The 21,866-nt window shown below is 43.8% G+C and overlaps 7 protein-coding genes across 7 annotated transcripts; 4 read left to right on the top strand and 3 right to left on the bottom strand.

The window, feature by feature from the left end:
• Positions 1 to 2,100: 2,100 nt before the first annotated feature.
• EAE97_000307 (uncharacterized protein) lies at positions 2,101 to 2,877 on the top strand (the record flags this gene model as incomplete). The annotated part of the gene is made up of 1 exon (XM_038870817.1): positions 2,101 to 2,877. The coding sequence occupies one exon, from the start codon at positions 2,101 to 2,103 to the stop codon at positions 2,875 to 2,877; it is 777 nt and encodes a 258-aa protein (XP_038738178.1).
• A 502-nt stretch (positions 2,878 to 3,379) lies between these two features.
• EAE97_000306 (uncharacterized protein) lies at positions 3,380 to 7,037 on the top strand. Its single transcript, XM_038870816.1, has 5 exons — positions 3,380 to 4,195; positions 4,257 to 4,522; positions 4,578 to 4,640; positions 4,688 to 5,200; positions 5,248 to 7,037. Exons 1-5 carry the CDS (start codon positions 3,541 to 3,543, stop codon positions 6,805 to 6,807), a joined length of 3,057 nt encoding a protein of 1,018 aa, XP_038738177.1. The 5' UTR covers positions 3,380 to 3,540; the 3' UTR covers positions 6,808 to 7,037.
• Positions 7,038 to 7,238: 201 nt separating this feature from the next.
• On the top strand, positions 7,239 to 9,256 carry EAE97_000305 (uncharacterized protein; the record flags this gene model as incomplete). Its single annotated transcript, XM_038870815.1, has 2 exons — positions 7,239 to 7,437; positions 7,488 to 9,256. 2 exons carry the CDS (start codon positions 7,239 to 7,241, stop codon positions 9,254 to 9,256), a joined length of 1,968 nt encoding a protein of 655 aa, XP_038738176.1.
• A 784-nt stretch (positions 9,257 to 10,040) lies between these two features.
• EAE97_000304 (uncharacterized protein) lies at positions 10,041 to 11,694 on the top strand (the record flags this gene model as incomplete). The annotated part of the gene is made up of 4 exons (XM_038870814.1): positions 10,041 to 10,045; positions 10,181 to 10,340; positions 10,432 to 11,027; positions 11,124 to 11,694. The coding sequence occupies 4 exons, from the start codon at positions 10,041 to 10,043 to the stop codon at positions 11,692 to 11,694; spliced, it is 1,332 nt and encodes a 443-aa protein (XP_038738175.1).
• Positions 11,695 to 13,217: 1,523 nt separating this feature from the next.
• Positions 13,218 to 14,661, bottom strand: EAE97_000303 (uncharacterized protein; the record flags this gene model as incomplete). Its single annotated transcript, XM_038870813.1, has 3 exons — positions 13,218 to 13,715; positions 13,781 to 14,102; positions 14,171 to 14,661. 3 exons carry the CDS (start codon positions 14,659 to 14,661, stop codon positions 13,218 to 13,220), a joined length of 1,311 nt encoding a protein of 436 aa, XP_038738174.1.
• Positions 14,662 to 17,507: 2,846 nt separating this feature from the next.
• Positions 17,508 to 18,524, bottom strand: EAE97_000302 (uncharacterized protein). Its single transcript, XM_038870812.1, has 2 exons — positions 18,282 to 18,524; positions 17,508 to 18,229 (listed from the first exon to the last, which is right to left on the bottom strand). The coding sequence occupies exons 1-2, from the start codon at positions 18,324 to 18,326 to the stop codon at positions 17,657 to 17,659; spliced, it is 618 nt and encodes a 205-aa protein (XP_038738173.1). The 5' UTR covers positions 18,327 to 18,524; the 3' UTR covers positions 17,508 to 17,656.
• Positions 18,525 to 19,750: 1,226 nt separating this feature from the next.
• EAE97_000301 (uncharacterized protein) lies at positions 19,751 to 21,220 on the bottom strand. The gene is made up of 5 exons (XM_038870811.1): positions 20,821 to 21,220; positions 20,541 to 20,764; positions 20,473 to 20,489; positions 20,277 to 20,344; positions 19,751 to 20,226 (listed from the first exon to the last, which is right to left on the bottom strand). The coding sequence occupies exons 1-5, from the start codon at positions 21,066 to 21,068 to the stop codon at positions 20,043 to 20,045; spliced, it is 741 nt and encodes a 246-aa protein (XP_038738172.1). The 5' UTR covers positions 21,069 to 21,220; the 3' UTR covers positions 19,751 to 20,042.
• Between the last annotated feature and the right edge of the window lie 646 nt (positions 21,221 to 21,866).

Below are 21,866 nucleotides of genomic sequence, written 5' to 3'. Positions count from 1 at the left end.
ACTCGATGGATGAGAGCCAACTAAAATGAAGATTTTCCGGCAGTTCTGGAAAAAGAGGGTCTAGCAAGGCCCGAGAAGAATAACTAGTTGGCCTGAAGATCTAGGAGCAAGGTTACCGCCACTACCCGGCTAATAACTCCGGATATGAATATGAATACCAAGAGAGTGTAAAAGGACGAATAAGCGCCTAATGAGTGGTCATTAATGGAAATGCGTATCCTAGTCAAGCTGCACAATGCATACATACACTTCAGCGCAGACGAGGAAAGGGATGAAAAGGATACGGCGGGAAACTTGTCTCGAAACTCTTCTTGTCAACATCCATCAAAGAAAGCAGGCTGGCAGATGGCAGGTCTGCAGCCTCCCCTCGATTTCTCCTTGACTTAGCCCTTTGGCCAATTAGATTCTATGTATCTACCTAGCACGTGCGTGCGGAGTAGGATTTCAATGTGCAGCAGGTGTGCACTGTTCAAGGAGTGCCCAGTCCATAGTAGGTATGTCATGGTCCCTGAAAACTACGACGGAGTAGGTGGAGGGTGGATACTGTCAAACTACCTAGGTAGACATCCAGGTTGGCCGAGGAGCCTCCCTGGTCTTTATTTATTCGGGATCTGGAAGAGGGAATGGTATAATGGTATCACCCCAGGTATCTATTGAATTGAGTACCAGGTGGATAGATACGTACCTAGTATATACACACATACATGTACATAGACGAGATCATATGTGAGGTACACCCAAGGAGAATTAATGCCATCGAACGAATAGGGGATTTCACAATGGCATTGAACCAATGAACGTTAAGATATTGGTGCTCATACTCCCCAAAAGAAATACAAAAGAAAAGTCTCAGGAGTGGCCACATACAAATACGACTTATTGCACTATTAACCTACCACCTCCTAGACGTGCTAAATGGAATGGCTCGAATGGGTAAGGTTAGCCTCCAGACCAACCGACCTAGAGCTCGTCGACCGGTTTATCGACGGCGTGGTCTATGATCGGCCACCCCCGGGACTGTATTGAGTGTATGTGTAGTAGAGTACCTAGAGAGTACGTAACAGGTATATCACATCTCAGACCAAGCTAAACTTCTCAACTTTAACCCATTTTCCCTCGAGCCAGTCAGTCCAGTCAGTCCACTCAACTCACCCAAAATAGAGAGGAAATAGCCATCCCATCCCATCCCATCCCATCCCATACAGTAGATAGTGTCTCAATTTAGTAGACCGGACCGAGAAACCCTGATTGAAGAAGACCCTGAATCTTTTTTTGAGTACTCAGTACCTGAATCATGCAATAAAGTAGAAACCAATCCATAAAAAATTATACCTGTAAGGCTACCTATCAACCTCCTTCCGCTCGACGATTATTAGTCCTTCACACATATCAATTTCGTAATGTCCCTTCATTTACTATAGTACTATTGGGAATAGTAAAATAGATAGTTAGGCATTTGCTAATTTGTAAATCCTAATTCCTCACCTCTCATTCGTTCCTTTCTCTCTCTCTTCCTCTATTTGTATTTCCATTTTATTCAAGTTAATCTTAATTTTGTTCCTTTTTAATAGGTAGGTAGGTAGCTGTTATGGATGTCCAAGTTTCAATTGATCAAAGCAGCTTTGCTCTTTTTTTCACACCTCCACTTATTACGTCTAGATGCAACCATGCATTGTACTCGCAGTCTCTACTTCCTCGACCGTCTCTCCTTCGTCTTATTATTCTCTTGCTCCGTCATGAAAAGTATAAGTACTCGAATGTACGCTCCTATTGGCATAGCTCTTTTCAAGATATTATGACCTTCTTGACACGGTCTCATAGCATGTCAACCTGTTTGATTTAGTATCAACCTCTCTTTCACTTCAGAAAAATATTACAACTCGGGTCAGTGATTGTATTATATATGTTACCGATTCGGAACTTTGTTGCCCTTGTCGCGCCATAATCATTCACTTCGATTCTATCGATAACGGATACCCATCTTCACAACGAGTTCTGGATTGTTTATATGATCCGAGTCATTGGCGTTTGGTACACACAGCATTCATTCGATACCCTTTGCACCCTTACTAATGCATATCGTCTTATAACAGAACGGCAATGGCGTATCATTCCCAGGCTGGACCATCCAACCCAAATCTTCATGCTCAACAACAATACCAGCAAGGAGCCGCAAGTTACGGCAATCCTTCCGGTGGAAATGGAAATGGAGGCCAAGAACCAGAGGCAGGTTTCGATACTGTTAATTGGTACCGACATTACCTACAGTGCCATCACTACTTTCTCGACCAAGCCCAACATGATTTCTATGTTCAGGCCGTGGCAGCATTTATAAACGTTCAGCTGCCTTATCAAAAGCAGCCCTACCCAGTCCATCGAGCTTCGGCCGCATGGTCTTTGAAGAATCTTTCCGATCGTCAACAAGAGGAAGAACCCCACCCTCCCCCAGGGTATCCGCAATCGGTGTCCTTGATTCCGTACATCAGAAGGTTGATAGTCACTGGTCACGACGATCCTCGAATCATGGGAACTTGGTTCGGTGCAAATTGGGTTCAGGGGATAGGGACCATACATGAACTGGAGCGACGCAACTACCTTTTCGCATCAAAAAGTAAGGAATGGCTTGATGTAAAGAAATACTACGATGATTCGCTGGCCGCAGAACAATCCACGCCTTACATGATTCCTTTGCCGAGAATTGAAGAGGCAGAGCTTTCCTCTGCGGATGAAGCTTGGAGTGGTTGGATGGCCATGCAGGATTGGGTGATCGGTCCCAGAACACCACAAAGTTTAAAGAGGCCCCTTTCACCTCCACGTTCACACACGCCGTATTATAATTCACCACGAATCAAGAAGGAGAGCGATTTAGATAACTGAGAGTTCCAGTACAGATAGGATTTTCAGTCAGGGTCTTTGGGCCTGATTTTGTAGGAGCATCAGGTGGTAAATTTACATGAGATCACGCTGGCCATAGGAGTTATAGATATCCAGGAATTAGGTCGTAACATGAGGTTTGTGACATTTGATTATCAGGGTTATTAGTTGCAGGTTCTTCTCTCGTATTTTGTACAATAAAATATCATCCACATGTCTGAAAGCCCATTTGCTCATGTTAGAGTTTTGATGTGCTGCATATCGTATTTTCAAAACCCCATTGCGTCTACCCACCTGCAGGCATGGTAATTCCGGGCGTAAAAGTAAATTATTGGTCATGGGGGGGGGGAATGGTTCAGCCGTGTCAGGGCTCTGAACGCTAAGACAAGGCTGAGAGAGCAACCCTTCAATGATTGGTCTCCACAACTACGTGCATTATCTGTGGGCGCTCCATTTCCATTTGAATTGAACTTTACTTCTAGATTCACCAACACACTTTCTCCCACTCACAACAGATCCTTTCCTTACTTTATCATTATTTCACATTTTGTATTCTTGCTACTAACCTTTCTCATTATACCTTAATCTGATAGTGAAGTTTTTCAATTTGTATGCGACGGATCTAATGGGCAGTTACTGATCTAAATTTCATTGTACGATTCAAAGATGACCGCACAAGCTGCCATCGCCAATTGGCAAACGCTACTGAACAATAGCCTTGCCTCGAGGCTCGACTTCGAACCATTCACAGATTACATTCGTATATTATATTCGAGGAACCCACTACCATCTCAATATATATGCGAGATTTTCCTACGTCCCGACAAATACAATGATATACATGCCGATCCACGGGTATTACGTTATGTACAAATATTGCTAGCAGAAGGATTCATTGATTGTGCCGGGATTCTTCGAGTTTTGTTGAAATACTCTTCACTCTGGAGTTATATGCAAGATGCGCACGTGCGTAGCGAATCCAGTGATGGTGCAGACAAGACCAAAAGAGTAAAGGGAGGGAATAGAAGGTGGAAAATGTCATATTCTGCCGAAGAGATGATGTTGTACCGACTTGCGAAAACAGTCTCCACTGGTATACGGCCTAAGGATGTCCAAGAAGCAGTTGACCTACTGATGATTTGTATCCAATGGATGGATATGGTTGCTACCAGTATGGGTAGAGGGGCGCACGAGATACTGGATATCGAAGCTCATGTGGAGGAGATTGGAATGGTGGGCATGGCTTTGGGAACTTTAATGGTTGCAGTAGTTGGGAATGCAAAGATCTTAGGGGCTATACAACATGGTCGCTGCCCAAAAGGTATTCATGCTTTATTCTAGTGCCTGAATAGTGCCGCTCAGATGCTTATTTTAACCAACAGGGACCGGCATTGACCTCGGAAAGGCTATGGCTGGATTTGTTCCTTTGTTACTTCAAAGCTCCCCACAGAATGTACAACGATTAGACGTATTCCGAACACAGACTCTGATTACGATTTTACCCGTTGACAAAAAGGAGCGAGCCGCCAATGCGGAGATTGACGAGATTTTGGATTCCACAATTGGTATGAACATTGACAATATCGTGGTCGCTGATCTACCAACTATCAACTCTCGAGCGGGTCTATACATTTATTTGAGCTCTATTGTAAGTATCATGATTTTCATAATGAGTATCTCCGATGTAAACTGACCGATTCTAGCTTGTTGGTAGGCCTCTCGTCGACGATAGTGCAATCTTTGCATATCTGCACAATAGATATCAGGTAATTGCAATCAATCATCCTGCAAAATCTTTACTGATCATTGCAAGGGAGACGTCCAATCGACGACAGTAGATCTTATACTTGCGTCGTTCGATGTCTTGGCCAATGCAACTTTTCGAAACGAAGGGCCACAAACCACAACTATTCTACGATCATTTTTGATCAACAAAGTTCCCTTACTCGTCTCAACTCTCGCAACATCCTTTTTTCCACCATTAACATCAGAATTTTGTATCACGGAAGCTTTGAGTCATGTCGATACTAATGCATTTCCCACACTTTCTACTCTGTTTGCAGAGTCGACTAATAATGACATGTTCTCAGATTCCGTTAGACAGGATTTCTGCTTCGCTTGCTGTTTACATGGCTTGATTCCGGAATCCAGTATTGAAACCCTACTAGGTGATATACCTATGCAAAGCTTACCTGCCGGTGGAAGGTATTCCAAGCAGGATCTTGTTCAACAATGTCTTTCTGACTCGGAGCGAGCCGAAGGATTGATTTCCGAATTAGAAAATATGGACGGCAACGCTGGCGCTGTTAGTCAGGCAATTGCCGAGGTATGTATCTCGACTATATACTGATAAACATGACTAACTTATAATAGGTTATAAAGCATATGTGTGGTAATAAGGAGACAATGACCTTGAAGACGTTGTGTAGTCAACTAGCTCGTAATCCATCTTCTTTGGATATAATGCTTCTCTTCAATAAGCCTACATCCTTTTTGCAACCAATTTGTGAGCTTCTTGATAATTGGCGATATGATGAAGACCAGGGAGAATACCAACCTGTTTATGAAGAGTTTGGATCAATATTGCTCCTGGTAGTGTCATTCGCGCATCGCTACAACCTTACAACGGTCGACTTGGGCATCAAAAACCCAGCGGAGTCATTTGTAGCAAAGCTACTCGTTCAAGGCCATCTCAGTCGAGCATTGGATCCATTATCTCAGCAAGATCAAAATCATTTAGACGGATGGATCAGGGGGCTGTTTGAGCCAGAAGGTGGCGGGCTTGGAGATGAGCTGATGTCATCTTGCCCACCACAAGAGTTTTACCTCTTGGTGCCCACTCTTTTTCATCATATTGTGCTAGCACTTAGCACAGAGACTCTCTCGGAAGAAGGTTTGAAAGGTGGTCTGGAATTCATGGTTGAACCATTTTTGCTTCCTTCTCTCATTCCGGGCATCACATGGCTGTCGGCTCATCTGTGGGAAGCACGCCCCCAGGCGACTTATGTTCTTCAGATCCTGTCAGCTTTAATCAAAAGTCCCCCATCCATATCAAACAACATGGAAGCATCCCACCTACTCAACGCAATCCTCAAGATCATAGCCCAAAGTCTTGAACAAAGTCTCCGATGGCTTCAGCGCGCGGAGCCTCACCGTCACGACATTGATTCGATTTCGAAAGCACTGGAGTCGAACGTAGGCTGGGAACGAAGAGGTGCTAGTAAATACAGCGAGTTAGAAGTATGGACAGCCACACCTGGGGGTGGATTGGCTGCCAGCATAAAGCACACAATTGTTACCCTCGTTCAATGGGGTCTTCAATGTGACCGCAACCCTGGTATGCAAATTATGCCTGCATCCTATACTCATCGACAAGTTGTTGCTGGATTGAAAATGCTCGGTGCGAAACGATTATTGAATATCATTATCGAGGAAGTGAAAACACAAACCGAAGCTGGTAATGGAAGCGTGGTACTGGACATTGCCATTTCATTAATATGCGCTCCAGATTCTGCAAGTTTTGATTCAGGCTCAGGAATAGATATTATGAGTGGTAATACACCACAACTACTTCAACGACGACTAACTCTAAGAGAAGCTTTAAAGGCAGAAGCAGAAAACATGCCGAAAGTCCACAAGACTGACACTTTTCACGCAGAAACAGTTATTAGGCTGCATAGAAGAGTTGAAGCACAGTCAGTCATACAACAACAGCTACTGCCAGATGATAATGGTATGGGTGGTTTGAATGAGGTTATGGGAGATGCTGTAATGGGAGATTCTGGTCTTGGACCAGTCGATCAACCTAATCTTGATATGCATGACATGGGTGCTGGCAGCGAAGATTTAATGATGATGGGTGGAAGCGGCCATGGTGGTGATCTACTAGATGCTTTCGGAGGTGATGGTTTGGGAGATGGAATGGGATTCTAGATGTCTTATTATTTTGCATGGTGTTAGGAAACGGGAAGTGGAAAGGGATATTCTTGGGTGTAGAAAAACAAGGCAGCGTTGAGCTTTTGCGTCACACATGGATCCTTCATGGGGGAAACAATGTTGGGAAAACTATAATAATTTATCAGGAAATCATGGAAATTTTCAAATATCATAAATACCTAGTACATAAGTACCTTCTAATGAAAAACTTACTCAAGTATGATAAATCGATGAAGAGCATGAGCACAAGCTTCTCAGGACCTATCACGTGTATTTGGCGTTCTGCATCAACAAGGATTATATCAATGGTCTAGCGCGACGCTAAGATAATGAGAAAATAATTTTTTGATATCGAAATCTCTAGCTACAGGAAGAGAGAAACGAATCTTCCACGCAATCCGCGCGATAACTCGAGCAAATTCACATCAATGGCTGGTAAAAAGAGGAAGGCCTCAGGGCAAAGCGTCAAAAGTCGCACGCAAGATTTCGACAAGTCCAAAGGAAAAGTAGCCTTTACAACATATGAAGATATCGCCGACTCCGAGGATGAATTCCACATCAACAGAGATAAAGTTATGTTGGATGATGAACCAAATGCGAAGCGTCAAAGGAAATCGAATTATGACGGTTAGATTCATTGACATTATGTATTTAATAGTAGCTAAAGGTTCTTACAGATGAATTAGTCGAGTTGTCGGACGAAGAGGTATTAGGGTACTCCGACGAGAGCTCTGAAGAAGAAGAAGAAGAAGAAGCAGAAGAAGCAGAAGAATACGAGGCGCCGAAATCGAAGAAATCGAAATCTCAAGAAAATAATGAGGAAGGTACGGAAGAGGAAGATGAATATGCTGAGGGATGGGGATCTTCGAAGCGCGATTACTATGATGCGGATAACATCGAAACGGAAGCCGACGCCCTGATGGAAGAAGAGGAGGCTAAACGATTACAACAAAAAAGGCTTTCAAAATTGTCCAAAGCTTCTTTCGGTCTCGATGAACTTGACATCAAATGGCTCCCTGCGAGCGATGACGAGGATGGTCCGGGAGGTGCTCTTAAAAAGGGCAAGGGGGGCAACAAAGAGGAAGGCGATGAATATGAAGAGGGGGATGTGGTAACAGAGGTTTTGAAGGATATTGAGATCACAGAAGAGATGAGTCCGGAAGAAAGATTAAGAATACTATATTCAAGATATCCGGAATTCGAGTTTCTGGCAGACGAATTTTTAGAACTAGCACCTGTTCTTCAAGATTTATTGAAGGAAGTAGACCAGTTGCCTGAGTATGAAATCGACGCGATACCTTTTACAGTCACAAAAGCTAGGGCTTTAGCAGCTTACACATCTACTATCGCCATGTACTTTTCGCTTCTGACCTCTCCATCACAGCGTCCTGACGGAGAGGGAAAGACTATGAATCCACAAGAATTGCGAGATCATGAGATTATGGATTATTTAAAGTCAACTCGAGAGTTATGGTTGAGGGTCAAGTCAATTGACGTCACAAAGTTGGAGGGAGACTCGGAAGATGAAAACGAGGATATATCTATGGACGGCGTGGAGGATACACCCACATCAGAAGAGGAGATGGAGACAATCCGACCAACGAAGAAATCCAGAAAGGAATTGGCTCGCGCTGCTGCTGCTGAAAGAGCGGCCGCAAAACGTAGCAAACAGATCCAGGAAGCAGAGGAAGATTTGGCAGGTCTTGATGATCTCGTATCTAAAGCTAAGAAGTCAAAGAAGGTATCGAGAGCTGTTGTTGAAGCAGACGATGATTCCGATTTCGGCGAAGAAGAATCTATGGATGCCAAGGCTGCGGAGGAGAAGGCCAAAAGAAAGAAGTCACTCAAGTTCTACACATCACAAATCGCTCAGAAAGCGAACAAGAGAGCAGACGCAGGGAGGGGAGCTGGTGGTGACGAGGATCTACCTTATAGAGAAAGGCTCAGAGATCGCCAGGCACGACTCAATCTTGAGGCCGAGAAGCGTGGAAAGAAATTGGATGAGTACGGAAGAGGTACTGCTCTGGGTGGAGAGAGCGACGACGACGATCAAGAAGCTGTTGCTGGCGAAGTTCGAGGCGATGAAGACGAGTACTATGACATGGTTGCACAGACATCAAAGAAACGCAAGGATGATAAAGAGGCAAAGTATGCCGCAATTTCTGAAGCGAAGAAGGCTGGAAAGTTGGCAAGAGTAGTAGAAGTGGAGAATGATGAAGATGGTAAGAGAGCTATCGGATATGTAATTGAGAAGAATAAGGGATTGGCGCCAAAGAGGAAGAAGGAGGTCAGAAACCCGAGAGTGAAGAAGAGGATGAAGTATGACGAGAAGAAGAAGAAGCTGGGCAGTATGAGAGCTGTGTACAAGGGTGGAGAAGAGAGAGGTGGTTATGGTGGTGAGAAAACCGGTATCAAGACTGGTTTGGTTAAGAGTAGAAAGTTGTAGGATATTAGCTACGAAGGCAAAGCATTCCATGCATCTAGGTTCAACATGGTTTCGTCTAAAATCCCTTCATGTAAGGGATCCTTACTCCAGTAGAGTTAGTTCCAGTCAATACGTTAATCTTATGCAATACCTAGTCTTACCTTCAAGGTTAGTAAAGCGTGGTACCAAAACGACTAGATCCTTTGGCAGGTGGGAGATTGGTGTTCTCACAATCAATAGCTCGGAATACAAAGGGTAGTACAGTTTTCACATATTGTTTCTACGTATGGCGTTTAGACTTCTTCCATACCTTCTTCTTGGGATTTGGAGTTGTGCAAAGGCGTTGAAATGTCTCAGCTCTGTTTGTTGCAGTACGCCCTCATTTCCAGAAAATCCCCTACTGGATGACTAGTGAATTCACATACTAGGCAGGGAGACATCGACTTCCAGACTCTTCGCAATTTGCTTTCAATGGTTTGGTTGCGGATGAGGGATTTCCCGCTCACCTGCTCGATTCTTGAGAACGCAAAAGGTATCAGATGCATATATAGCGGAGTTTATGTTCCTTTATACACAGGCACTACGGGGAGATATATTTCTTGCCCTTCTGCAATGTTTGGGGAAGTGTGGGTGAGATTTGTTCGATTCGGTTATCATGCGTTTTTGGACATTTTCCTTGTTTGGTTTGGTTTTTCTGGGAATCTGTGATGCGGGACCGGTGCTTTTGTACCGAGAGTCAGATTTTGAAGGGGAGTGTTGTGATTTGGCAAGTTCTTCTTATGATGCATCAGTTCGCTAATTGTACATGAGGTGAAGAGGTTCTAATTTTCTCTTAGTGAGTCATCTTGTTTCCTAGAAGCTGCTTCTTGCCCAAATTTCGCCGAGTCTGCGAGATAGCTCATGCTTTTATGTGCTTGTAGGATAATGCTAATCTTTTGGTCAAAGGTTAGGACAGTGTGATTTCAATACTGCTAATTGTACCAAAACTTCCGCCCCGAATCACCTTCCAAATCGCAGAGATGTAGCACAATGTGGTAAAAGTGCTCCTCAGGGAAGTCAAGCATGTCCTCTGAATACTTGCTGTAGCGGTAATGGATACTGCGGGGTATGTATTTTTGATTTCCGTATGATACGCATAAATCTTGCTGCAGCATCGATTAATATACAACATACTCGTAACTTACTTGTAATCACAGACCACATCCGCCTATTGCATCAACGCCGACCCCATCAACGGCAACGCACCATGTCAACACGGTTTCGGCGCCTGCGGCCTGATAAACTTCCCCAGCTGCGGTTCGGGCAGCACAACCGCCAGCAACGGACGCAGAGTATCCTACTGGCAAATTGGCAGCGCAACGCGTTCCTGCAACGCTCTCCCCGTGTCTCTTATTCCGACCCAAAATATCACGCATCTCATCTTCGCCTTCATGTCTATCTCGCCTAATTCTTTCCACGTGGTCCCTTTCGATACTACGGCGGTACCTCTCATGTATCACTTTACTGCTCTCGCTTCTGCAACTTTGGCAACGTATATGGCTATTGGCGGCGGCGGGTCGAGTGTCCTGCCGCCGATTTGGAGTCAGATGGTGTCGGATCAGGGGAATCGAGCGGCGTTTATTAGTAGTGTGGAGGGATGGCTGAGTACGTTTAATTTCCAGGGCGTAGATCTCGATTGGGAGTTTCCGAGTAGTGATAATGATCGAGATGGGTTTGTGGCGTTGGTGAGGGAGATGCGGGAGAGTTTTACTGCGAACTATCCAGGGAAAAATTGGGGAATTAGTGTGGTTCTGTGAGTCGTTTTCGCTTCTTTAATCGTCTATCTGTTTTCTCCTTTGCACAAGTGATAAAAAACTCATGAGCTTGAACTGAACTAATAACGAAATAGACCACCAGATATTTCCTCCCTCCAATTCTTCGATCTCATAAACCTAGAACCCTACATCACCTTCTTCAACTTCATGTCCTACGACCTGCACGGCCCATGGGAAGCCTCCAACCCCTCACTGGGCGCGTTCGTGCGTGCGCAAACCTCTCTGCCCGATATCACCAGCGCCATTTCCCCCCTCTGGTTCGCAGGCGTCGATCCCGCGAAAGTGAATCTGGGACTTGCGGCCTACGGACGCGGCTACACGCTTGCGAGTCCCGCGTGTGCGGATCTCGGATGTGCGTATACGGGACCCAGCGAACCTGGCCCGTGTACCACCGAACCAGGCATTCTGAGTATGAGAGAGATTGAGGTGTTGGTGCAGCGAGAGGACCTGAAACCGTCGTGGGTGGGTGCTAGTGCGGCGGAGCAGGGGGGCGTGGGCGTCAAGCAGATGGTGTTTGGAAAGGGGATACAGTGGATGGGGTTTGATGATCAGGAGAGCTGGGCGGTGAAGAGGAAATTTGCGGATGCGCTTTGTATTGGGGGAACGGTGGTTTGGAGTGTGGATTTGCAGGGGGTGGGGACGTGAGTATTTTGGGGTTTCTTTGTTGTTGCTTTTTGGGGGGGGATCTATGTGGAAGATTTGCTGATGAGTTTTCTAGTGGTGATGGCAATTTTGGGCCGGGGTTTTAAGGAGTGGTGGTGAGATTTATGGGGGCTTGGAGTTGGAGTAATATGGAGGCGTTGAGGTGTGGATGGATTTTACGAAATCTCTTCTCTTTAGTATACATCTTTCATGGATAGGTAGTGTTTGCAAGCGATGTATAAGTTGAAGCTGTCATCTTCCAGTCAATCTATTCTATGTTGTCTTAAATCTTTCTTGGATATTAAACATTTGCATCTTGATTCAAGCGGTGACCTCACCGGTCTTAACGTTCATGAAGGAGGTTTGATATCTATGTAAACTATCAATAACGCACCGAACTCCTAAGATGCAACTCCTCGAGCCCGAATATTAGCATTTAATCCGAGCTATTGCAGCCTCTGGCTATTGACATTAACCTGGAGTCCACTTCTCGGCTATAACAGATTCGGAAGTCATGCAGGTGTTCCCCCCGCTGTTATATCTCCTTACCCCAACAATTATAGGAGGTAGAATATCTCAGATACTTTCTCTCTCGATCTATATTACTTTACTCGATTGGTATTATCGATCTATATATACAAATGGACATAATCTGCGGACGGGATCCCGTTTTTGCATCTGGGTGGACGGACGAGAGGAATGAATGTGGGATAACGCCTACACGCCGCTTACTACATGGGACTTAAAAGCTAATGCCGGTGAAAAGGAGATATGGGTGAGAAAGAAAATCGATTATAGAATAGTAAAAGACCAACCTTATAATGAAGTCTAGATGAATGCATGAATAAGGAGGAATGATAATGGAGGTGCAGTAGTGGAAAGTTAATTGATTAAGCGAATCAAGGAGATAGAATTAAGTGTGAGAGGGGCTACTACTATACTAATATTATAGATTTGTAGGATGATTATCGATATGAGAGAAACATGTCCAATATTGCCATCGATTTGGTAACATATTATTGCGGCGTAGGTAATCAATATGAATCATTGAACCCTGAGATCTAATAAGCAGCCACTAGATCAGATCTCTTGCGATCTGCAACAAATTTCAGGCGGGAAGTATAATCATTACATCATTTATCAGAAAAAAAGTCATGGTAAGTACCGACGGCAGTTTGGCAGTGGGAGGAACTAGTATAGGGCGTTCTTTCGGTAGGAGAAGGGGAAGTCCGTGGTGCATAGCTGCTGCAGAGTCAGAACTAGTTAGAAACACACATTAGATTATGTGAAGGTCGGCGACTTGGAAAATTGGAGGTCACAGAGTATCTCCGGAGAACGTTTAGAAAATTTGCATTGTAGAATATTGTTGCCGGCACAAAACTATATTATATACAGATATTATTGCAAAGATCGAATCTCATTGCTCAATTTCTCAAAGAGATGGGTATTTTCATCAACCGACCGTTCCCTTGACGCCCCTTTGACTCCTTAGATAGATATAACTTTTCAAAAACCCATAGCCTATTCTACACAGAATATCGCGGCTTGTAAGGAACCGCCATACTCAAATCCCCTTCATCGATGGATTCATCTTTAGAATTCGTCGTGTAGCGAAAGGTATCTTCACTTCTTGGTCTCGTATCACTATCTCTCTTTCCTATCTCGTTTTCGTCGCTTTTACATTCATCACTACTCCCTCTCCCCTCCCCCTCAGCTGCCATTCTCATAAAACTCGAAATGCTGGCATCACTTCCAATCTCTTCAATTGCATCCAGATTCCTTGAGCGTCTTGTTGATCTGTTTTCTCGCTCTTGAATATCACCTAATTCAAGATCGTCGTGTGAGAGTTTTCGTGAGGTACGAGAGCCTTTTGGAGTAGCGACTGTTGTAGATCCTGAGAATGGTCCCTTGTCCGCTGAGGAGATGGCATAATGCTCATTTCGGCTGGAATGTAAAGAGCGGGGAAGGATAAAAGGTATGTAACGTGTGAAGAAAGGTTTCGTGGCAGGAACGGATGCTCCAATCTAAGATTTTGTTAGAATTGTTCACTGTGTATCCTGTGACGTGAAGATAAAATGGAGATGCTTACTATGCCAATATAAAGCTCAACGGTACTGCTTATCCAAACATAATAAGTGTCCCATGTCATATCCGGTGAAACCAACTCTACATAAGTGTAGTATGTTCTCACAGCCCCAGCTACACAGACGAGAAATCCGGCGCCGAAGAGAAAAATAATGATGAGCCGTTGACGATGTGAGATCTGCAATTGTAGCATTTTTGGGATTGGGAATAAAACGACGATACAGTCAGTCACAGTATTTATGGTTCCAGCAACGGTGACATGAACAGTTTCATTGATGCATTCTGGCTGGGGAGCGAACGTTATAAGCCAGTAATGAGAGGGTGGTCTGATTTTTGAGTAAGTCAATGATATTCATGTGACCCAAGCCGGGTATCAAGATGTGAGCCCACTAACCGGCATTGAAAAATAGTAACGATGATGAATATAAGGCCTTGAGCGGCGATTATAATGAAAGCCGCAATAGTCAATATCTTGAACCTTCGCCCGCTTGATAGGATTCGGTAATATAATGCCAACATAGAACATTTTGTGAGAGTTTGTCCAAGAGTGAAAACGATTTGTGTGATTATAACGTATTGTAGGCCAAAGGTAACCCGATTAAATGGAACATCCCATATATGTCGATTGAAGTGGAACTTTTTCTCTGCGAGAATGGCGAGGATAGCAAATGCTGTCGATGGCAGCATTGCTGCAAGTATGAGCCAGTCATCCAATCCGAAAGTCTTTGACATTACAAGTCGAGTGTAGAGCCTGATGAATATTATGGATAGAACTAGAGGCAATAATATTAAAGTAACGATTAAAACTCCATACCCTCGCGTTATAGGGCTGTCATAATTCGGAACTGGCCAAGAGGCGATGATCTCAGGAGAGGGAAGCTGCATCTTGAAAAGTATGTGGTCAACATCAATGCAAGATGAGGGTACATTAGTTGAAGTATATAGTCGTAGGGAAACAGTCAAATAAGAAAGTAACAATGCTAACAGCTCACTACTGCGGCTCCAAAAAAAGTATCAAGGGAAAGATCCGTGCCTAACGCAAAGGAACTACACCTTGATATACTAGACCTGTAGGGGGACGGGATAGAAAGTATCTTTCCCTCACATACTTCAATAATATATGCTTCTCAACTACTGCAAGCCACCAGATTTGTTGCGGGAAACCCATGTTTGTGTCACGAATCCTCAATCTTTTATTGATCAACGCATGGCATTGGCAGATCTCCAATTATCCACTAGGCTAATCATATTGAGGGTATCATTTAGAATCTCCAATTGTCCTCTAGACTATGAGCACAGATGTCTGTATTTTGTTTTGACGAACGGCGACTACTTGTTATAAAGTTCAATGACAGAGCTAGCCTAGGGAACGTTCAAGGGAGGTGACTTGATGAAAGTCTTGAAATGTGGACGATGTAAGATCCCGTTCAATATGAGGGCAAGTCCCTGAGAGATTGAGTATAACGCACGGACTATATTCTCCTATTGGGCATTAGCAGACGAATGAAGATCGAGTACGGTGTTGAATCGATAGGTTCCCCGGACAAGGTTATTGGGCACTGCCAAATTGCGGGGATTAGCTTCAGAAGTATGGATGGGGCATGGCTCTGGACGGCTCGAATAGTCAATGTAAGATCGTGTTCGTCTAACGTTACAAGCTGTAGTACCGGCAACAATGTTATTCCCATTCTCCCTTAAACAGGAAATCTTGAATATGAGGAACTCTCAAATGATGAATCAGGATTTCTGGTTCGGGAATAGACTACGCTGAGAGTTGATGACTCGCAACGGCGTGCACTGTAGGAAAAAGCAACTAAAAAGTCAAGTACCGAGTGTAATCCACCCTCAAGGATCGTTGCTGCATAGGGCTCGATGTGACCACCGATTTAACGCCGAAAAAGAAAAGGAAATGAAAGGGGTCTTCGCAAGCTTTTCTACTTCGATCTCCGGTCTCCAGAATCCCAACACTCTGGAATCGACAAATATGATCAACATGATCTATCATCCGAAACACAACAGGGCGACCAACACTTCCTTTTGAGGCTTGTAAAACACCAAGATATGTTGCAGTTTGAGAACGATTCCGAAGGGCCCAGTAATACAGAGATGAGGATATTACTTTCAAACGACAAACGAAAATGAGCACCAGTCATGGCACAATGGGAATTACTCGCACATCGGTTTTAGGAATGCTTAATCTTCGGCAACTGAATTTTGACAGTGCTTTGTTTATAGCACAATTGTGATAGACGTCTGTGAGAACCCACCTCGGCTCGTCCACTTCTCGGTTTCCCTCGACGATCTAGAGGCCCGTGCAGTTGCACCTGTACCGGTGGAGATACTGTCAAAAAGAAAGAAGCAAACAAACAGCGCATGCATTATCTACGAAAATTTGATCACAACTGGTAAATCTCCAATTGTGTCTCTACCGTCTAGGATCTTGACCGTTTCTCGTCTAATCCTCGAGCTAGATCTGTATAGTCTGCAGATGCATTTCTTCTTCCACAACAGATTCTGCATGTTTCCTCATCTAGCACTCGGCAAAACTCCACTTCACCAAAACCTCGCGCCAACATCGTCCTAACCATCCAGCGTTATCTTATCTGCTTAGCAGTTTTCTCTCGGGCATCTTTTGAAAAATTACTCTCGTTTTGTTTTTTCTGTGATTCGCCTCTTCGTACGGACAAACTGATCGTCTCCGAGCTTGTGGTCAGACCGCTAAAGGACATTGTCACTAACCTCTTACCCCTCTAGTTCCCTCTATTTCTTTTTCCTTACGAGAAGAATCACGAATCAGCGTGCATTGAGAGATTTTTTCTCGATTTTCCGATCCGTGAATCCTTGATTTCTGCTTCTACCATTTCTTTTTCGTCCCAATTCATCTGGCCCCGATGATGATGATGATGCATTGCAATTCAGGATCTGTATACGCTCGAGGCCTTTTAGTGCTGACCTTTTGAATACGTTGAAGCAGTGTCGAAAAATATCGGACCATCTGATATCGTATCAGGTGATACATCATGTTCATGTAAATTTCTTTTGTTCTCGATATCCACCTAGGTCGCTGAATGGTCATGAGAAGTCAGGATGAATTGAATCTACGATTCTCACGACAATTCTACGGAGAAGACCAAACGCGGACAGATTCCGATACAAAAAATATAGAAAGAGGGGTAGATGCAAAGATCCAAGTGAGGGTCCTGAACTATAGCCAACTAGTGTTGAGGTACCTGGGGACATACCGGCAGTCTGGAGCCAGGTTAGTTTTGTGGAGTAGCTTTAAGGAAAATGACTCTATAGGGGGATTAGCGTTTGTTCAAATGAATTGTCTAGGCACACAGCTAACACATAGTCGAACATGAATGCCGTGAATCTATACTTGATTTATTGTCTCATACAAGAAGAGAGAATACCGAGAGTATGGTACCAAAACTCTCCGTGGCTGTAATTGTATACTAGTATAGTAAATGTAAGTCTATTGGATAAACAGTTAATGCTCTTCGGACAATGACTGAGAGTTGCATTTCATGGAGATATCCGATTTGAAATTGTCATGGTCTTGCAATGGTCTATCAAAACGTCATTGAAGCACCCAATACTAATCTCTTCTTGCTCGGAGTTGGGCGTTATGATGAGGCATTTGAATGCATAGGACAAGAACCAACTATGACGTGATTCGGTACTTGTGATGTCACTTGTTTGTGAACAAGGAGGAGGGCAATACTACCATGCGGCGAAACATTGCTAGAATGATATTATACATGACGGTCGACAGACGAGAATACTCATTAGCTAGTCTTGTGCAATCCATATTTGTATCTTCATTAAGTAAAGGGTATGTTCCCTAGAACTAGATAGGTATAACCGAAATACTCTCAGTCTAAGGAGCTGGTCCCCATGGCACACGATGCTCCAAATCCGGATACTCATACTCATCATTCTCCAAATATGGCATCTGCAACACGCCATCTCTGTCCGTATATGCATCCTTCTCATCTTCGAAGACCTGAAAGAGAGCTTGGTCATTCATACACAGTCCACTAATCAACCACCATGCCACGAGAAACTTGACGCGCCAGACCTTCCACTCACTAACGAGCTTCTTTTCATCCCATTCATCTTCCGCCGAACCTTCCGGCATGCCTCTCGTGCAATGATAAACTAAGCAAGTACTTTTGTCCTCCGCACTTTGAGCATCCAGAACCACGAATTGATACCATTCAATTCCACCCTCAAAGTCGGGAAAGTCGTGACGGTCGACGACATTTTCCACCATGAACTTTTGTAAGGTTTCAGGAGATGCGTCTTGAAAGCCAGTAGTAAATGATGGACTTGGTAGAGGAAGAGTAAGTTCAGGTCCATGGACATCCTCGGATGGGCTCTTTTGGAGAATCCATGGGCTTTCGGGTGCGCTTTTGGCCTGGGTAGATTGCGTTACGAATTCTGAAAGTGTCTGAAGAAGAATTTAATGTGTGTTCGATTATCTATAAGACTGCGTGACTTACCTCGTTTGGGATTTGAGCTGTGCAAAACACCAGAAAAGTTCCCATATCTTCGGATTCGAAGTGAACCAACTGACTGGCCTCAAGATATTTGTTGACTGGAAATGCGGGACTCGTTGAAGCCACAAGAGATTTAGTCTTATGGATTACTTTTGAATCTTAGTTATAGAGTATAGGAGAAACTTGGGGGGATTTTGTATAGAAATTACCCAGGTAAGGCTGATAGAGGATTGGGGCAGGACAATAAAGAACGTCAGAGGCTCAGAGGCTGTGCTTACGTAACACATGCAGGATTCACTCTGACTGAGATGATGCATCTTACCTTTGACATCTAAATCCAAGACATGGCGCTGAGAACTTCCATTAGACTCAAAAGATCCTCCAGTTTCAGCTGATATTCAGCCATGATACTATGGATGGAGGGAGTCTTCTCTAATTTGCGGTCAATCTCGAATGATACTAGATATATAATTTGCAGGGCTAGGTCGCTAAATATATGTGGTTTCTTATAGTTGATATATTGCGTGAGTGACAATCGCTGGCTGTTCTCGCCATTGAATTGTTTTTCTCGCAAGATTTACCTGCCAATTGCTAAGGTGTGTCCAAGAGAAGTCGCAAGGCAGACTGAAGTGGTTGCGCATTGCTATGACATAAAAGGTATCTATGTACCGTAAGCAGAGAACATTGATCCAAGGGATTTTGCAAGCAATTAAGAGGCACAGCGAAGGAACTATTGGCGTCGTCTGATGTTTTACGCCTTCATGGCTATATTGATATTGTTAGTAGCATATAAATGAACAGACAACTAGCTGCATGTCAATGTCCGTTTCGCATAAACTTCGGAATATTGATACGCTAGGATTAGTCTCGCCGCATTGATTCTGTCACTACCCTAGGTTAGTTGTCTGAGGGTAGAATAGACATCCATCTCTAGAGCTGACATTTTCAAAATTTTCTAGACTATTTGCCCGTACTCAAGAAGACGATCACCCAGTTGATGCGCCGGATTTTGTTCAAATGTAAAAGCTCTCATGAAGGCTGTACGAGATTGATGATTGGAGTTCTGGGAACGGCTGACATCGGTCGGTTCGAACTCTAATATAAGCAGCTCTCTGCGAATCTTCTTCCTTGCGATGTCACTGTTCAATATAAATCAAGAATTCTAGGAACTCCCTTCGTTGCCACTTTCTTTAATTCTTGAATCAGGGCAGGAAATCGTTCAGGAGTCAGATCGTATATTTTAGGTTTACCTACCCCAGCATTTTCAATTGTTTGCTATTTCCGTACGGGTCGGAATGAGGCCCTGGTTCCCCTAGAGCAAATCATTTCCACGAGAAGTATAATCTGTTATCAGATTGATATACCTGTCATACAAAACCTGCTCGGTTGCAATCACAGGCCTCTTACGACGATTTGCCATGAAGATCAGGGTCTAGAGCATAATGACAAGGTCTAGAACAATACCCTGTGACAGGCCTAGAACATCGAATAGTAAGATCCAAGATCCAGAAATATTCGGAAAGAATGTGAGTTCATCATTCTGTTCTGATAAATCTATGTGCCCGCATACCATATTCCTCGCCATTCCACCAATACAATAAAGCAACCCAAGCAAAAAATCACAAAAAGGTCTACCCAAATAGTGCAAGTATGAAAGAAAATTCAAGTCCACCCCTTCCCGGAACATAACTCCCCAATTTCTCAAATCGTATGCAAGGCATAGCAATCTGATCACCCGTCAAATCATAAAATTCGTCCAAACATTCAAGAATATCCGGGGAAGTTGACAGCCCATGTGTCAGTTCCGTACTTGAGGTGTTGCCAGAGGAGTGAGTTTCCACTCTTTTTGGATGTTCTTCGATACATAAAGTTGACAGGGTCGGTTGAAGGTGCATTCTTACAAACTGTGTCTGCTGCTTTTCCTGCATCTAGTGCTTTACAGTATTTACTAAAAATTTGTGTTAGATGGTGATGCAAAGACTACATGGCTTATCTTACCCCGCGTTGTGGTACTTCTTCTTGAAGTATTCGTCTTTCTTGGCTTTGTAGTGACTGATTTGTCCGGACTATTGAATGGGGGTTAGTGACTACATGAGGAGACAGTTTTCGATTGAAGGGGGAAAGGGTTTGATATAGCGAATATGGCTTCATGTAGAGCTTCATAGTAAGATGATGGAAGATTGGATTAGCTTACGACTCGAGATCCCTCCTCTGACACACATGTTAGTTTTGTTACCATAACAGGAAGAAAAAGATACTAACTTGTGTTATGGCCTGGATCGACAGGTGCGATGAGACAACCGATCCCACCCTCTTTGGCGGATGCATTGGTGGTATCTTCCGGACTAGTCCAAGTGGACTGTTTCAAAGCTGATAAATCAATTTTTGAGCCCCCAACCAATGTTGCTAAGGGAGGTCTGAAAGGGTCCGATCCGGCACCACTTGCTGTTCTCTGTGCCGTATTAGATCCTGGTCCTCCATATTGACTAGTTTCTGTTAGCAATCCATATGCTAACGATAACAATATGGCAAGCGAGCTCACAGCAATGAAGGCGATTTGAAGCAGAGAATCGCAGCGCATTGAGCCTCGCATACTTCTTCGACACCAGCACAATCAATATTGAAAATGTATGGCTTGGCTTTTGTTCCGTCTCCAGCGTCTGTACCGATACGTTTTTCGAGTTCGAAGGAGGCGTCAACTGTCTCTGCTTCTGCTACTGGGGCAGCCAGAACAGAAGAAAGCTGTAGAGACAGTAGAGCTGCTACAGGAACCAATACTTTGAACTGCATTGTCACAAAGGCGGTATAAGTTTACAGAAAGCGAAGAAGAAAATGTATGAGATCAGATGAAAACTGTATAAAAGTAATAGGAATGAAGCGTGTGATTGTTATGGCAACATCTGAAGAACACAATTCTTATATATCCCAAATCTACCCTTTTGTGTGACTCTTGACATATAAAGATTCTCACCAAATGCTCCTACAGGAACGCTCACTCAAATTAACACCATATGCTAAGCTGCACCACAAAAGCCAGCTCATCACGTTAACAATGTCGAGTAAAGTACGCAACACGAAATCTACAGACTGCGCACATTCCATTCCTTCCCCAGGTTAATTGTATGCTTAAAAAGCTCAAAACTTACACAAAGAGGATTCCCCAAGATACTCAGCTTACGCAGTTACTATTTTCGTTGTGAAAATATGTTTACGCCCCCTCGGCAGTGGCTCATCGCGAGAGATTCTCAGCCTTATTATGACTGCAGAAACAATACCGTGTTTCAAGATCCATTTCAATGGTGTAAATGAAATCCTATGATGTACAAGGTGTGCACTTTTTTCGTATTGTAAATTTCGAATCTTGAATGATGAGGAAGGAAGCACGAGGTAAAGTAGGCTGCTGATGTATTACCACTGGCTTGCTTGGCGTAATACGATGAGGCTTTGATGGAGATTCAGGGAAAGATAGGTGGTACAAGCTAGGAGAGATGTTTTGTGAGAAGTCAGATTGGGGTAGTAAAGTATTTGTGGACGTGCTGTTAGTATATCTTTTGAAGACACATCTGATAGCATTGTATGAGAATTACG

Source organism: Botrytis byssoidea (genome assembly GCF_014898295.1).
Source record: "Botrytis byssoidea strain MUCL 94 chromosome Unknown BBYS_001, whole genome shotgun sequence".
Classification (NCBI taxonomy): domain Eukaryota; kingdom Fungi; phylum Ascomycota; class Leotiomycetes; order Helotiales; family Sclerotiniaceae; genus Botrytis; species Botrytis byssoidea.
Note: the sequence above shows the minus strand (reverse complement) of the source record. Positions and strands in the feature narration are given on the sequence as shown.